General features: G+C 42.4%; 1 protein-coding gene across 6 annotated transcripts in view; it reads left to right on the top strand.

The window, feature by feature from the left end:
* efr3a (EFR3 homolog A (S. cerevisiae)) overlaps positions 1 to 18,371 on the top strand; it is a 235,163-nt gene that overhangs the window by 91,164 nt on the left and 125,628 nt on the right. For all 6 annotated transcript variants that reach the window (XM_072467858.1, XM_072467857.1, XM_072467854.1 and 3 more), the window contains 3 exons: positions 22 to 143; positions 8,383 to 8,532; positions 16,385 to 16,522. In XM_072467858.1, the coding sequence (XP_072323959.1) occupies positions 22 to 143; positions 8,383 to 8,532; positions 16,385 to 16,522 (410 nt within the window). The remainder of the gene's footprint in view (positions 1 to 21; positions 144 to 8,382; positions 8,533 to 16,384; positions 16,523 to 18,371) is intronic.

The following is an 18,371-nucleotide window of genomic DNA, read 5'->3' as shown; positions in this document are numbered from 1 at the left end:
TGTTTTTGTCATCTTTCCTAGTTTGTCAAGTTTGCAAACATTGAGGAAGACACTGCTTCATATCACAGGCGCTATGACTTCTTTGTGTCTCAGTTCAGTGCAATGTGCCATTCTTATATTGATGATCTGGAAAGCAGAACTAAGTGAGTACACGAGGCTAGTCTTGATTTAGGTGATTCTGTTGTGCATGTCATTTGATACGGGAAATATTATAAAACATTTTCCCTTGAATCACTTTCCGATATTATACTGTGCTGCATAACATTGTTTTGATGCACAGAGAACAGAAAAATATCCAAATAGATTTTTCCAGTCTTTGTCGGTACAGATGGTTTTCTAATGCAAATGAATCTTGATCAGATTGATATAGATAGGTTTTCACAACGCCTTCACACAACTGACATCAAGAGCTGCAGTTCTCAGATTTTAAAAATAAAAAACCTTAAAACTTGAGATTTTTGTGTCAAGGAAGGGTGCTAATTTAATCCCTTGAACAATGTGCTAATTAATGCAGAAAAGTATTCTGATGACGCAAGCTGTGTTTCAGTGGCACAATGTTTCTATTTTAGTACATCTCACAGTACATTTAATATATGTAAAGTCTGTTCTGTAGCTCTAGGTGTTTAATTTGCAAGTTGATAGTCAGATGCCTGCAAAAGTAATTGCAATTCACATCATAACCTGGAAATGTTCAGCAAGTATGAATGTAAGGTCACCAACTTGAAACGTTAACTCTGTTTCTCCCTCACAGATGTTGCCAGATCTGCTGGGTATTTCCGGCATTTTCTGTTTTTGTTTCAGATTTCCAGCATCCAACATTTGGCTTTTGTATCACATCATGATCTACTGTTTCATCCATGATTGTTTAAAATTTTTAAATACCAAAAGGTATTAAGTCTTAAGTATTGGATAACTATCAAAGATATTCATATTGCATAGTAGTTCCAAAGTGAATGTATAAATCTGTATGCTCTAAGATTTTTGGTATTTAGCTGAAGGCAAATACTATGGGCTGCTCTGCATTTCGACGATAGTAATAAAGGCCTGTACTCCAGAACGAGACTTGTCCTATGCCAGGTCTTTCCAGTACAGCTACAGCACTGGCATCTATCCAACAGTGTGGAACATTGCCAAAGTATGCCGGATGCACAAAAAACAGGACAAATCCAATCCAGACAATTGTTGCCTGTCTACTCTCTATGATCATCAAGGTGATGGGAGGTGTCAATCACACTTATACAAAGTGATACTTGTATATTAATAACCTGCTCACTGAGGATTCTCATCAGGGCTCTTGGCTCCAGGACTTATTACAGTCTTGGTTAAAACATGGACCTAACTGCTGAATGCCAAGGATGAGGTGAGAGTGACTGCCCTTGAACCAAGGCAGCATATGACGGAGTTTGACATCAAGGAGACCTAGCAAAGTTCAAGTCAATGGGATCTAAGATGGGAGATGGAGTCAAAGGCGAACCAGTGGACGAGATTTATTTAGATTTCCAGAGGCCTTTGACAAGGTGTCGCATAGGAGACTGTTAAATAAGTTAAGAGCCCTTGGTGTTCAGGGTAAAATCCTGCCATGGATAGAGGATTGGTTGACTGGCAGAAGGCAGAGAGTGGGGATAAAGGGGTCTTTTTCAGGATGGCAGCCGGTGACTAGTGGTGTATCTCTTGAGTCGGTGTTTAGCCATGTAAAATGGCTGCGTTCCGATTAATCTGGCCAAAACCCAGTTTAAAACGGCTAACCCGAAAGACTGCTGGGAAAAGCAGCCAAGAAGACACAAGCAGGCAGCTGCAGACAGGTTTGCAGCTTCAGCTCTGGGAACGTAGCCCAGATCGATACTCCGGGCTATCAACAGCCCATCAACCCAGGTATCCGCAGTTTCATTCAGGACTGTTTACACCTAATCTACTCCGACATCCACAGTTAAATCGCCTATCCCCAGGAACAATTGCAACATATTAGCAATTGAATACCGGGCCAGACCTGTCGTCGCCTGCAGTGGCTGAAACAAAGGCAGGTGAGTGACCACCCCCCGATCGAGGAATCGCCTCACCATTGGACACATCGACCCCAGAGACTGGGGACAGAATCCAATCACTTGGGACTCCGGGTCAAGGGCTGCCCCAGGAGGCGGGAAGCCCCTGGGCCCTATAAAAGTAAAGGTCCAAGTTCAGATCTCTCGCTGATATGAGCTTGACTGGGATTATGGTGTTGAAGGCGGAGCTGTAGTCAATAAATAGGAGTCTGATGTAGGAGTCTTGTTGTCGAGATGCTCTAGGGATGAGTATAGGGCAAGGGAAATGGCGTCTGCTGTCGACCGGTTGCGATGGTATGCGAATTGCAGTGGATCAAGGAAGTCTGGGAGTATGGAGATGATGCGCTTCATGATCAATCTCTCGAAGCACTTCATTACGACTGAAGTCCGGGCCAGCGGACGATAGTCATTGAGGTACTTTGACTGGTTCTTCTTTGGCACCGATATGATGGTGGTCTTCTTGAAGCAGGTGGGGATCTCAGAGTGGAGTAGGGACAGATTAAAGATGTCCACGAACACCTCTACCAGCTGGTCTGCGCAGACTGAGTGCACGACCAGGGATCCCGTCCGAGCCTGTCACCTTCCGAGGGTTCACTTTCAGGAAGGCCGATCTGACTTCGGAAGCTGTGATGGTTGGTATGGGTGAGTTATGGGCTGCTGGGGGACTCTACAGCGGATTGTTGGTTACCTGCTCGAACCGAGCATAGAATGCATTGAGTTCATAGGGGAGGTGTGCGTTGCTGCCGGAGATGCTGCTCGGCTTCGCTTTGTAGCCCGTTATGTTGTATAGTCTTTGCCACAATCGCCGGGAGTCTGTCTGTGACTCTAGCTTGGTTTGATATTCTCTCTTGGCATCTCGGGTGGTTTTGCAGAGGTCTTACCTGGATTTCTTGTATAGGCCATGGTCGTCTGACTTGAACGCCTCAGATCTGTCCTTCAGTAGGGAGTCAATCTCGCAATTGAGCCATGATTTCTGGTTGGGGAACATACGTACTACTTTCTTTGGCACGCAGTCGTCCACGCATTTGCTGATGAAATCTGTGACGGTGGTGGCATACTCATTTAAGTTGGTTGCGTCGTTCTTAAATATGGACCAGCCCACTGTCTCTAAGCAGGCACGTAAGAACTCTTCTGTTTCCTTGGACCAGCACTGCACGACCTTCTTAGCTGGATTCTCCCGCTTGAGTTTCTGCTTGTATGCCGGGAGAAGGAGCACCGTCTTATGGTCTGATTTCCCAAAGTGCGGTCGGGGGATGGAATGGTAGGCGCCCTTGATTTTTGAGAAGCAGTGGTCAAGAGTGTTGTCGCCCCTGGTGGGACAGGAGATGTGCTGGTGGAATTTTGATTCAATGGTGTACAGAGCAATCATGATACCCACTCTCCTATCTGGCTCAGAGTCATGGATTATGTACAGCAGGCACGTCAAAACACTGGAGAAGTACCACCATTACTGTCTCCACAAGGTCCTGCAAATCCATTGGCAGGATCGATGCACCTGGGTCAGTGTTCTCGTTCAAGCCAATATCCCCAGCTTCGAAGCATTGATTGGGCAGGTCACATCGTTCACACGCCTGACACGAGACTCCCGAGGCATGCACTCCAAACTTCGACATGGCAAACAGGTTCCAGGAGCATAGAGAAAATGTTCAACTCCTTGAAAATGTGTGACATCGCCACCGACACCTGCAAATCCCTGTTGCAAGACTGCTCGAAGTGGAAGAAAAGCATCAGGGAAGAAGCTTGAATACCTCTCCAGTTTCATCGTCGCGAACAAGCTGCAGACGAGCGACAACAAAGGGAGCGCGTGGCAACCCAAGCACCCATGCACCTCCAATCACTGTCTGCCCCATCTGTGACAGAGACTGTCGGTCACACATTGGATTTCACCCAAGAATTCATGTTTGATGTAGAATGAAGTCATCCTCGACTCCAAGGGGCTACCTAAGAAAAGACGTTGCCCTTCCTGCCAAAATATGCAAGATCACATTTTCCCACATTATGCTCCATCTGTCCACTCAGTTAACCTGTTTATAATCCTTTGCAGCCTCTCTGCCTCCTGACAAATTAGTTTCCTATCTTGGTGTCATTGACAATTATGGCCATCATACATTTAGTCCATTCATCCAAGTCATTGATGTGGACTGTAAATATTTGGGACTGCAACACTGGTCCCTGTGGCACCAGGTTAGTTATACCTTGCTAACCTGAAAAAGACCACTTTCTTTACTCTTTGCGCCTGTTAGTTAACCAATCCTTTATCCATGCTAATATGATACCCCCCGACACCATGCTCTTTTCTTGTGTACTAACCTATGATGTGTCACCTTTGTCTATAATGCCGCCTTTGTCTAATATTTTTCCCAGCACTTTTTCCCTGGTGATGGTTTGAAATTCCTCCCTCTAGCTCGATTGGATGGCTGGTTAATGATGTGGAGCAATACCAACAGCACGGGTTCGATTCCCATACTGGCTGATGTTGTTCTCAACCTTCCCGTCACCTGAGGTGTGGTGACTTTCAGCTTAAGTCACCACCTCTAAAAGTGGAGAGCAGCCTCGGTCACCTGGGACCAAGGCAACTTTGACTTTCTCGTTCATCTCTTACTTTTCAACCTTTGAAGTTTTCCAAGTATTCTATAGTGAAGGCAGGCACAAAACACCTGTCAATGTTTCCACCATTTCCTTGTTATCCATTAGCAATTCCTCAGATGCAGAGGACCAATATTTACTTTAGTTACTCAATTTTTCAATAGATATAGTAACTCTTTCTTTTTATTTTTGTATTTCTAACTAGCTTTCTCTCTCTCATTCATTTCTCCCAACCTCATTATGTTTGTAGCAATTCTTTGCAATTTTAAAATTCCGTCCAATGTTCTGACTGCAGAATTGTATGTTTTTTCTTTCAATGTAAAGATATAATTAACTTCCTTAGTCGCAGATGGCACTTTCTCCTAAAGCCAGTCTTTCTCACTGGAATGCATCTTTGCTGAGTGTTATGAAATATCTCCTTAAATATCTGCCACTGCAGATATTCAGAGTTGTGTGTTTTTTCTTTCAAAAACCAGCTTCCACATTGTCTGAAGTTTTAATTTCCAAGCTAATGCAAAACATTTATTTTAAAATATCAAACACAACTCATTGAATATATGACTTGACCAATTTTGCGCTGTATCCTGGTTTTCTACCAGAGTTCTCTACCAGACGTCATTTTGTCACCACCCTTTTGTTTAAACAAGAAACATGAACATGGACATATTTTATTTACCCATCTGTCCTTTACACTTAATTCTGCAATCTCAGAATTAATACATCTGCTTTGTGTCAGGGAAGCTTTAACTCTGAACTAATGAAACACCGGGTAGGTCATATGTCATATGTACTTCAACTGTCATATGTATTTCAACTATCCTAACTTCCAATGAACACCATAAAACTAATATTTTCTTATTCTTACATGCGTTATTTTGTACCCTGATTAAAATTCCTCGTGTATCAAAATTACCCTGGAAATGTCAATGATAACCTTTGAAAAGAAAAATTTGTTAACTACACTCAAACTATGATCTTTAAATCACAATGTCAGACGACACACCAAAATAAGTTAGGTAAAAATCCTTCTGGAGCCTATTCTAAAGTTGCAAATTATAAACTCAAGGTTACTTCTCAGAAGATAAATCTTAGTTGAGAGATATTAACATTCACAGACCAAACACACACATTCTCACAGGTCGCAAATATCAGAATTAACTGTTAGCTCCCTCTCATGGCTACAGATTCTCAAAGACACAGCAATTTCACAATCGCTTAATTAAAATACTGAACAAAATCTTCCATTCTCCTTCGTCATAAAACTTTATCTGTGTTATTCCATTAAAGTCAATTTCCACTGATTAATTTTACAGGCATTAGCTATTCTTGGAGACAAATATTTCTTTGTGCAGATGACCTGCTTGCTGAAATGGTTAAATTTTTGTACAGAATCGAAGGAGGCGGAGAACTTGGAATGATGCTATTTGTGTTTGTTACGTGATCTCAAACATTATTTATTCATTCTTTCCTTTAATGTTACTCAAAGTTCGTTCTTGTTCTAAAAACTGAATTCAATTTTCAATGTTCGCTATTTAACCAGTGTTTGAAAGAGATATTACTGGGTGTTTTTTTTGATTCAAATGAATTGAATTACTGCTGGGTTTATCTGGACGGCTTGAAACTATCTGAAGTTATTCTAGACAAGAATCCATTGTTAAATTTCTAACCTTAATCTTGTATTGACTTTACTCCCCATTTTGTTTTGTTTTGGGAGGGGGATTTGTCACCCTCTGATATTTCTGAACAAAAAGCTGATTGAGCGTTTCAGCCCCTTTCTGATCTTTAGGATTTTTACTTTATTTGATTTTTTTCCTTTCTTTTCCTTTGGACATGTCTAAACTTTTAGTTAATTTAAAATGTCCATTCCCAGGGAGCCTGTTTCTTTCCCTCTCCTTGAGACATTCCAGGACAGTCCTTAGCCATAATTGTAGCAGTTTCCTGTGATTCTTTGCCAGTTTGCACAATCTGTACTGCTGCTATCTTTTCTCGCTTTATTGCTATGCTTGAAATGATTTGTTGTGAATGTGGAGAGTGAGAGCTCAATTCCTTTAAACTAGCCTGTTTTCCAAACGGTGTGAAGGCTTAATTTCTGTCATTTGTTCTTCTAACTGGTGAACAAAGATGACTCCTGCTTTATTTGTCTTATCTTGCTTCTGTGTTTCTCACCATTTTCTCTGTTCCACAGAGGCTGCCTTGGGATCCCACCCATCTTTGATCATTGTTTTTTTTTGTACCAGAGTATTTTGCTCTTACCTGAACACCAGACTCATGGATCCCTGGGGACCCCAGAAAAGTAGCCTTGTTCCTCTCTTTTCTTTTCCATTATGTGTTAACTGTGTCGTCTCTATCACCCACGTATCCGGTGTGCCTAGGCGACTGTACTCAGAGGCTTTTACCTTTCGTCCACTCCTGTACGGTGGTGGTCCTGGCTTGGCAATATCACGGCAAATTCCGCGACCGTTAACACTCAACAGTCTGTGCGTCTCAGATTCCCAACTAACTCTGGCCGTTACGTGAGAGCTCAATTGCCCCCTTAATTCAGGCTCAGCATGGGTCCTCGAGCAGCCAATTAGTACTAAAGAAGATGGTATAGTGGACCAACAAAACAAAACCAAAAAAAGAAATTTTAAACTGAGTCTTTTACTCACTTGGCCCTGATACCAGATTTGTTGGATGTTGCTTCGCCGTCCGTCCGCCTCGCTGTGTGACTCTTAATTTCTGGCAGTTAAAGGTTTGACTACTCGCCTTGTCCACCGGTGCTCGAGCGGCGTCCGGCTTAGCAACATCCCGCCAGACTACGCCAAATGTTAGAGGTGAAAATATTCACACGAAGGCCTGAGTATAAGTTTTTAAAAAAAAAAAGCAGTTTATTATGTCAGAATTCTGGGAGAGAAGGCCTTGGACTCCACAGCCTTTGACAGCACCTTTTCTCACTTGAGCTAAGGCTCACACAGGTTACTATACAGATTCAAGGGGTGGAATTAGTTGTATTCTCATTTATATACATTCAATCAACTATATTCGTGTCACTCTTATTACATGCAATCAATCAATTTTCCTAGCATCCCAGTTATCTCTCATATGGTTAAAGTGGGTGTTGTCTTACCCGCCCCTAACTTCATACAGAAGTCATTCAAAACTAACAATGATGTCCTGTCTCCAACTGGAGTCCTTGAGCTTTATCAAGGGTACATTGCATGTTTTGTTCTGTGAAACTGTTATCAGCGGCTGTTGGGATACTCCCTATACATACCCACAGTTGGTTCTCATGAGACAGTTTACAGGGAATGTGGCTTGTTCAGCCATTTTGTGTCTTTTCTGATATTAACAGCATTGTGTATACACTCTCTATTTCTACACATTGCCTCTTTTAATCAGGCATCTAAGCCAATGAGTACCTTGTGTTTCATCAGAACTATTCAAAAGTAATATAGGAGCACAAATGTTATTACAGGGCCATCGATAATTTATAGCATAGTCCCGTATCACAAAATGCCCCCCAACACACATGCAAATTTTAAAGTCTGGCAGCCTGGTAATCTGATTTGTGGTCTTCAAGCTGTTCTGAACAGTTATACAAAACCTTTTATAAAATGGTCTATAATAATCTAATATCTGTAAGTGCAACAGTTTGTTGTTTCTACTTTCAATTGACATTCTAAATGTAGAAATTCCAAAGAATATTTTGATTAAATATATCTGTATTCTGAAATTGTGGATGGTCACTGCTAACAGGCATAATGTTTGTTCTTGGCAGGATCAGGATTGCAGGCATCAAGGGTATTCAAGGAGTTGTACGGAAAACGGTCAACGATGAGCTACAGACGATAATATGGGAACCTCAGCATATGGATAAGATTGTTCCCTCGCTTCTCTTCAACATGCAAAAGACCGAGGACCCTGACAGGTTAGACTATCTGATTAGAAATGGAGGAAAAAGATAGGAATGGAGACCAGTAATGGTTCAAAAACTTTAAAATTAAATTATAATGCCCACTGCTTATGGTTGGTAATTTTGTGCATTTGTGATTTTCCTTCTCATAGATGGCATAGCCTGGCTGAATTCATAATTGAATAGCTGCTCAACATGATCTTGTTGTTTTCTGGCTTTAAAGACTGCCAGAGAGGAAAGATTTGATTGTAGGTTGTTGCCTTTTAAGGTTTCTGTTGATTACATGTTGAAGTGTTTTCTGTGATGCAGGGTTCAGTTTAAACACACGCTATGTAGGATTCAATGTTTTTAAATGTTTCAAAGTGCAGACTGTTGCTCTGTTTGGACTGTACTCCTGGAAGATATGTTAGTCCACTTAGATGCTGGATGGGGCAGTGGTGACAAGTAACTGAATAAGTGTTGTCACCGGTTAGCTCGGAGCATACTTTACAGCTGGTGGGACTGTACGCACAGACTCACTTGCAAAGTTGAGCTTTTGGTGCTATTTTCAACGAGGTCAATAGTGGAAATGAAATCCACATTTGTCAAGTGTTCTTTCAGGAGAGTGGCTGCTAACTGCAGTTTTTAGAAGTCCTTGCTGTAGTTTGTGGAACCTTGCTGTGCATAAAACAGTTGCCACTTTATCTCCAAACTGCTTTGGATAATTAAATCTGTGTACGGTTCTCTGGGGCATTTGGAAGGCCTGATGCTGAATAGATGAAAATCTCTTTTTGGCCTGGGGGATCAGCAACAAAGCAAACTGCTGAGTTTGTGTTCTTTTCTTCGTATACATTCTCTCATGTAGCTAAAAAAAGGAAATTGTTGGCTGGCCAGTGGAGTACAAAAGTTGTAGAATTACTTCAGCTGGGGCACTATTGTGCATTTATGAAGCTGTGAGGTTTGTAGCAAGCATGTTTCATGATGTGGTCACCCTGTACCTTAAGGAAGTTCAGGCAGAGAAGGAATGGGTGACCCCCAGACAGAGGAAGGGGACTGGGCAGGGAATCGCCTAGGTGCATGCTGCTCGCAAACTGTTTTTCAGCTGAAAAATGGTGAGAGTGATGGTTACTCTGTGGAGGCCAACCAGAGCCAAGGCTATGGAACTGTGGGTGGTCCAACTGCTGGGGGAGTGGGGGGGAAGATGTGTGGAAGGGCAATAATCGTTTGGAATTCATTAGTGAGTGGAGTAGGCAGGCACCTCTTAGCCGTGGATGTGACTCCAGGATAATGTGTTGCCTCCCAGGTGCCAGGGTCAATCACAGAACTGCTGCAGGGCAGCCAGAGGTCGTGGTCCATGTTGGGACCAATGACATGAGAAAGAGAAATTAGGTCCTATAAACAGACATTAGGTAGGAAATTGAAAAGCAGGACTTCCAGTGCCATGCAATAGTGGGTATTGGAACAGAGAATAGAGCAGATGAGTGTGATTGCAGAGATGGTGGAGGAGTGAGGGTTTTTGATTCCTGGGGCATTAGGACCATTTTGGGGAGATGTGGGACCTGCACAAGTTGGTGGGTTACATCTGAACAGGAATGGGACCAACATTCTCACAGGGAGGTTTGTTAGTGCTGTTAGGGTGGATTTAAACTAAATAGACAGGGGATGGGATCCTGACCAGTAGTTCAGAGTGGAGAGAAGCTGAGATGGAATTAGAAGTTAAAGTGCCGGTCAGTGAGCATGAAAGGCAGAGGAAACGTCAGTTAGAAAAGCAATCTTGGGCAGCACGATAGCACGGTGGTTAGCACAATTGTTTCACAGCTCCAGGATCCCAGGTTCGATTCCCAGCTTGGGTCAACGTCTGTGTGGAGTCTGCACATTCTCCCCGTGTGTGCGTGGGTTTCCTCCGGGTGCTCCAGTTTCCTCCCACAGTCCAAAGATGTGCAGATAGGTGGATTGGCGATGATGAATTACCCTTAATGTCCAAAAAAGGTTAGGTGGGGTTGCTGGGTTATGGGGATAGGGTGGAGGCATGGGCTTAAGTGGAGTGCTCGTTCCTAAGAGCCAGTACAGACTCGATGGGCCAAATGGTCTCCTGCACTGTAAATTCTATGAGATGGAATATATTTTAATGCAAGGAGCCTGGGGAATAAGGCAGATGAGCTGAGCGTACAGATAGACTCGTAGGAGGATTATATCATAGCTATGACCAAGACGTTGCTGAAAGGTGGGCAGGATTGACAGCTCAACATTTCTGGTTAAAGGATATTCAGATGAGATAGAGAGGGGGATAGAAGAGGGGGTTTGCAATATTGAGTAAGTCATCAATTATAGCACTGAGGAGGGATGGTATCCTGTACGAACATCAAATGAGGCCTTATGGGTAGAAGTAAAAAAACACAAGGGGCTGATGGATGTGTACTATAGGCCGCCAAATTCTCTGGGAAAGATAGGGAATCAAATATGTAATGACATTTCAGAAATGCGTTGGAATAATAAAGGGGATGGTAGGGTATTTTAACCATCCAAATATTAATTGGGATAGTTCTAGTGCACGAGGGAGGGAGCAAAATTCTTAAATGCCAGTACGTAGAAAGCCCAACAAGGGAGGGGGCAATTCTGTATCCAATATTCGGAAATTAGTCTGGGCAGGTGGAAGGCACATTTGATGTAACCCATCCAACTATCAGGAGGCTAACATTTTTGAAATAATTAAATTTAGGAAAGTTATGGCAAAAGATAAGGATGGGCCTGGAATACAAATTCTAAACTCTGGAAAGGCTAACTTTATTAAGATAAGATACGAATTTGGCCCAAGTGGGCGAGGAGTAGCTACTTGCAGATAAAGCTGTGTCAGAGCAGTGGGAGGCCTTCCAAGGAGGAGAAAGCAAAAGTACAGGGAAAATATGTTCCTGTAAAGATTAGGAGTGGGATCAAGACCAGAGAGCCCTGGATGTCAAGAGACAAAGATCAGGAGTAAGAAAAAAGGAGTAGCTTTTAGCAGTCACCGAGGCGGCGCGGTAGCACAGTGGTTAGCACTATTGCTTCACAACACCAGGGTCCCAGGTTCGATTCCCTGCTTGGGTCACTGTCTGTGCAGAGTCTGCACGTTCTCCCCGTGTCTGCGTGGGTTTCCTCCCACAAGTCCCGAATGAAGCGCTGTTAGGTAATTCGGACATTCTGAATTCTCCCTCCGCGTGTCTGATCAGTGGCGACTAGGGGCTTTTCACAGTAACTTCATTGCAGTGTTAATGTAAGGCTACTTGTGACACTAATAAAGATTATTATTGTTATTAGGTCTCATTACAGCAGAGCTCCTTGAGGAGTATAAAAAAGTGCAGGGGTGATCTTAAAAGGAAATTTGGAAAGTTAAAAGAGTGCATGAAAAAAATTTGGTAGGTACAATAAAGGAAAGCCAAAATGGGTTTTTTAAAATACTTAAATGTAATTGTTGCCACTGTCCCAGAGGATCATAGGCTGCTCTCCCCTTTGAGAGGGAGCTGACTGGTGGTGATTTAACCTGAGGATCACCACACCTCAAGCAAGGGTAATAGTTGAGAAGGCGGCACCTTCATGAATAACAGCCAGTACGTGAATTGAACCCATGATGTTGGTGTCGCTCTGCATCACAAACCAGCTGGAGGACGGCTAACGTTGTCCCATTATTAAAAAAGGGAGGTAAGGATAGACCAGAAAATTATAGGCCAGTCGGTCTAACCTCTCTGGCGGGGAAGTTACTAGAAAGACCTCTGGCAGACAGACAACACCTGCACTTGGATAGGCATGGATTAATCGGGGAAGATCGGCATTGAGTTGTTGAGGGAAGGTTGTGTTTGACAAATTTAATCACATATTTTGATGAGGTAGCCAGGAGTGTTGATGAGAGTAATTTGATGTGGTCACATCACCTAGAATCCACACATGTGGAAGGATGCATTTGTTATGTTTTATATGGACTTTAGCAATGCTTTTAATCAGGTCCCTCATGGCAGACTAGTCAAGAAAGTAAGTACCCATGGGTTCCAAGGCAAAGTGACACATTGAATCCAAAATTGGCTGAGAGGCAGGACGCAGAGGCTGATGGCAGAAGGGCATTGCTGTCTGTTTCCGGTAGGGTTCCACAAGGCTCTGTGCTGTGGTCTTTGCTGTTTGCGGTGTGCATTAATGATTTGTACTTAAACAGAGGGGATATGACCAAAGAAATTCACAGTTGTCACGAAAATTGATAGGGGGAAGTAAATAGTGTAGAGGATAGCCATAGATTACAGCTGGATAATAATAGAGTGGTCAGGTGTGCAGAGAAGTGGCAAAAGGAATTCAACCTGGAAAAGTGTGATGCACTTGTGGGGAGATAACAAGGATTACACTATGAATGGTAGGACCCTGGAAAGTACTGTGATTAGGGATCAATTGGTTGCATGTCCACAGATCTCTGAAGGTGGCAGGGCAAATGGTTAAGAAGGCATATGGGATACTTGCTTTCGTCAAGACATAGAATACAAGAGCAAGGGAGATCATGCTGGAACTGTATAAAATACTGGTAAATCTTAACTGGAGTGCTGCGTGCAACTCTAGCCACCACATTATAGGAAGGATTGGATTGCACTGGAGAGGGTGCAGAGGAGATTTACCAGGATGCTTTCTCGCTGGAGACTCTGAGATATGAGGAACGATTAAACAGGCTGAGGCTGTTTTCCTTGGAACAAGGAGGTTGAGAGGGGATCTGATGAGTTGCATAAGATTATTTGGGGCAAAGATAGGATGGATAGTAATGCACTTTTTCCATTAGTAAGAGGGGTCAATAACTAGGGGCATAAATTTAAGGTAAGAGGTAGAAGGCTAATAAGGGAGTTGTGGAGAAATATTTTCACCCAGAGGGTTTTATGAAAGGGTGGTTGAGTCAGGACACATAACAATTATGTTTTTAGATATTCACTTGCACTGCCGAAACCTCCAGGGTTATGGGCCAAGCGCTGGGAAAATGCGATTCATGTAGTCAGATCTTTGTTGACGAGTGTGGACACAATAGGCCGAATGGCCTCCTCCTGTCCTGTAAACGTCTATGAATATGAATCTGTTTCTGACATCCCCTCATAACTGTAGCCCCAGTTTTGAAAACCAACAAAATGGATTATGTTTGCTTACAGACAGGATCTTTAAATTTGTAAAACTGCTGGATCACGTGCTCTGCCATCAGTGAAAACCATGGTCTCCTATTTTATTTAAAGCAGAGCATCAATGGTGGTTCTGCTTAAGAACCCCAAGGATTAGTTTGTCAATTCATAATTTTCTTTTGCCATCTTGTGGAAATATCTACTTAAATTAAGAAATGCAATTTTAATAACGTCCAATGTATCAACCATATAAAAGTTTGTTGTGCAGTGATTTTAAAAGCCGCTGTCAGCAGAAATATAATCATAGAACCATAGAATCCCTATAGTGTAGGGGAGGCCATTCGGCCCATCAAGTCTGCACCGACCCTCTGAAAAAGCACCCTACCTAGTCTCACTCCCCCACCCTATCCCCATAACCCCATCCAATCTGCGCACCCATGGACACAAAGGGACAATTTTATCATGGCCAATCCACCTAACCTGCATATCTTCGGACTGTCGGAGGAAACCGGAGCACCTGGACGAAAGCCACACAGACAGGGGGAGAAAGTGCAAACTCTACGAGAGGCAGTCACCCAAGCCCGGAATTGAATTCGGGTCCCTGGTGCTCAGAGACAGCAATGCTAGCCGCTGTCCCGTCCTAATGGTTGACTTGTTTATATGTATACAAGACTGAGCAAGGTATCATCAGACAAAGATTGTGGTATTATTTCATGTAAATTCAAAAAGAACTTTCCTGATGCGAAAACACAATCAATTTTACACATTTTTATACCCTTTCAATTTTTTAAAATACCTTTCGGAATTGAAAATCCGTTGGAAAAAGCAGATATAGAATACGGTCAAAGTGCATTCCCACAAGGGGGGAAAGGTAGGACAAACTAAGCTGGAGCTCCCTTGATGGTGAAAGAGAGGGAATAGCTGAAGTGGAAAAAGAGTGCATATGACCGGTCAATAATACAGTTGAAAGCTAGACTCAACATAGAAGTTCAGATGGAAAAGGTTCAGAAGGAAAATAAAAGTAAGAGCAGCAAATATAGAGTCTGAGAAAAGACTGTCATCCAACATAGGGGAACCCCATCTTCTATAAATAGGGAAAGGACGAGTAGCTGATCAGTGATAAAGGGGATTTACACATAGAAACAAATTACATGGCTAGTTACTAAATGAGTACATGTATCAGCCTTTAAAAAGAAAGATGGTGCCTGCAAAATTGTAGTGAAAGTTGAACTAGTCGAGACACTGGATGGGCTAAAAATTGATCAGGAAAGAGGTATTGAATAAACTGGCTTTACTTAAAATTGATAAGTTACCAGGATCGGATCAGCGGCATTTGTGGATACCAAGGGAAGTAAAATTGGAAATTATAGAGGCATTGGCCATAGGTGGTGCCAGTCAACTACAAAATTGCAAATATTGCATCCTTATTCAAATAAGGATGCAAGTATAAGCCCAGCAACTCTCTTCTCTCTTGGGCAGTCCCTCTGGATCGAGGCAGACTTGCATCCACTTCGACTTGATGGGTTCTGAGATGGCTGATAAATCCAATGCATAATCTGAATCTTCCACATGCGGGTCATGCTGCTTGAAAGGTTGGGTAGGTGGGTAATTTGGAGGTTTTTGCACTCCCTCTCCAACACCTCGACTTCGCTTCTGCTTGTTCCCAAAGTCTTTTGATGTGTTTTCTGCCTTCTCGGGTGAGCTGATTTCAGTGTGATAAGAATTGATCTGACCAGGTAAATTGAAATCTCCATTTTGATCAGTCACAAGCCAGGGTCCCCATGGGTTAGCAGGGATGTTTGACTTCTCCAGCAGCTACAAGCCAGTCAGATGAACCTCTGGTGCTGCCAAGCTTTTAGAAACTATAATCCAGGACAAATGTAGATTATGGAAGGAAAAACGGCAAAGATTTGATAAGGAAAACTTGTCTTTAAGTATCATAATTGAATTTTTTGATGAGATAACATGGGAGGGTTGATTGAGGACATCTGAGAGGTGTTGAATAAGATGTTACAACCGGCTTGATAGCAAAGCTGAAGCCCAGAGAACAGTTGCAGCATGAGTAAGAAGCAGGGTGTGTGGAAAAAACCCAGCAGTAGTGAAAGAGTTGTTTTTCAGACAGATGGAAGGTATATAGTGGGATTTCCCAGAGGTTGCTATCTGGATTACTGTTTTTCTTGACCTATATCAATGACCTAGACTTGGTTAAATCATGGCACAATTTTAAAATTTTGGGATGAGAGAAAAGTTGGAAGTATTGTGAACTGTGCAGAGGATAGTGATAGACTTCAAGAGGACATTGTGGAATGGACAGACATGTGGCAGATGAAATTATATATTTTTGGTAGGAAGATTGAAGGGAGGCAAAATAAAAGAAAGGGTACAATTCTAAAGGGAGTGCAGGAGCCTAGGGATCTGGGTTCTGCACAAGTTGTTGAAGATTGCAAGAGAGGTTGAGAAAGCAGATGAACAGGCATATGGGATTGTAGGTTTTATAGATAGAGGCATATAAGGTCTTGTGGTGCAATAGGTAGCATCCTACCTCTGAGCCAGAAGCTTTGGGTTTGAGTCCTATTCCATGATTTGGTAGTCACAGAAGTTGCATTCTTAATGTGACCAAATCCTTTCAATACGCCCTATGGTAGGTGCTCAAAATGGGAGAGTTTCCTGATCAGCCAGAACAGTGTGATAGCTGTAGCTGTCATATCCTATATCCTACAATACACAATTAGTTTGTTAAGGAATGTTTTTGATGTGCTGTTTTTCTTTATTTTCAGTGAGAACAACGCTCACTCTGCATCAAGAAGTGCAGATAAAGATGAGGACCCTGCTGCTCTAGCAGAGAGTTGTTTTCGAGAACTGCTGGGGCGTGCAGCCTATGGTAACATGAACAATGCCATCAGACCTGTACTAGTGTAAGTCAAAATAATGTTTACAGATGTGTTTTTCATAAGAATTTAGGGTCAAAAAATTTGCATCGTAAATAATTTTGAAAAGTAGGGTGATTTTAAAACTGTTCTGTTTGTTCTTCCTTTATTTGTTTTGCCTCATCCTCTACCCTCCACCCCTATAGAAAGCAGAGGGCGTGGCTGCAATCTTGCAGAAGGTGATGAAGAGAAATTGGTAAAATAATTGAGGATTTATGCTGTAGGCAGGCACTGTGAACCTCCATGGGTGCCCATAATTCAAAGTTTTCAGCTTTCATATTGTAGCACAGAAAAAAACAATATCACTGCCATAAAACTAGTTGATCATCAGAAGTTGTTTCCGGTATTATCATCTGTTGAAATAAACAATTAAAACACTCTAAATTCTCTGCATCTTGCAAGTTATATTTGCAAGACAAAGCAAAATGCTGCAAATCTGAAATAAGAACCGACTGTTGAAGCGCTCAGCGGGTCAGGTGGCATCAAAGTCTCGTGTCATTTTTTTTCACTCCACCGATGCTACCTGACCCGCTGAGCACTTCAACAGTCGGTTCTTATTTCAGATTTGCAGCATTTTGCTTTGTCTTGCAAATATAACTTGCTCTGATCTACAATATGGTGTTGAAAGAACCACCAAGTGAAAAACAGTAAAGAAAATGTGGAGAGTCCAAAAGGCATCTCGAAAGCACCCATCACAACTTTTATTTTAAATTTAGAGTACCCAATTCATTTTTTCCAATTAAGGGGCAAATTAGCCTGATCAATCCACCTAACCTGCACATCTTTTGGGTTGTGGGGCGAAACCCACGCAAACACGGGGAAAATGTGCAAACTCCACATGCACATGACCCAGAGCCAGGATCAATCCCGGGACCATGACGCTGTGAGGCAGCAATGCTAACCACTGCGCCACCGTGCTGCCCAATACTCATCACAACTTGTGGGAAGTACAGTGATCTGTATCCTCGCTCTCCCTCTCATTCCTAGAGTTGGGATTTAATAGCTTCACTGCATATTTAAAAAGGTGTGATACGAAGTTAATCTGTAATCTGTTCCACATATGCTCGTGAACACTTCTAGTTTTCAATTTTCACAAGCCCACAAGAAAACCCTAACTTAAAACCACACTCTTCATCATCCACTTTCTTCTAAAATCCAATTAGCTGCAATGGAACAAAAGGATTTTCTCAACTCCTATTTTCAGAAGTACACAAAAACTAATCACTGGGATGCTAATCTCAAAAGATTAAACAGCGATTACTTAGGGAGACCTTCAGCCATGCATACTGCAAAAAGCAAGATTTAAGCTTCAATATTTCAATCCCTGGTCTACCAGCAGAATTGTAGATCGTTTTTGCTAGGTCTACAGATCTGCTATCCTCTGGTTCCTTTACTGTAAATTGTGTCTCTGGTTACCGACCCTTTTACCACTAGAAACAGTTTCTCCTGTTTCCCTAATTCCCTTCATGAATTTGAACATCTATCGATTCTATCCTTTTTCTGCTCTATCCTTTTTCTGCTCTAAGGCGAACAACCCCAATATTTCCCATCTCTCCAATGAACTGAAATTCTACATCCCGTACCATAATAAATGTGGCCGTAGGAATTTATAATGTAAAAAGTCGGCAGGATCTGAACACAGATACAAGATTTTTTAACAAATTAGAAATATAGAAATATTCTAGTGGGTGAAGGCACCCTTCAGTGTGCTATTATGTCAGTGCAGATCTGAAGGCCACAGGGTCAAATCCTGGACTGCCAACATCCATGGAGCCAAACTTGGCAAGAATCACCCCCTTCAGTGAGAGAATAAGAAGACAATAACCTTTAGCACAGT

This window comes from Scyliorhinus torazame, chromosome 11, assembly GCF_047496885.1.
Source record: "Scyliorhinus torazame isolate Kashiwa2021f chromosome 11, sScyTor2.1, whole genome shotgun sequence".
In the NCBI taxonomy this organism is placed as follows: domain Eukaryota; kingdom Metazoa; phylum Chordata; class Chondrichthyes; order Carcharhiniformes; family Scyliorhinidae; genus Scyliorhinus; species Scyliorhinus torazame.
This window is presented reverse-complemented; position numbering and strand designations above follow the sequence as displayed.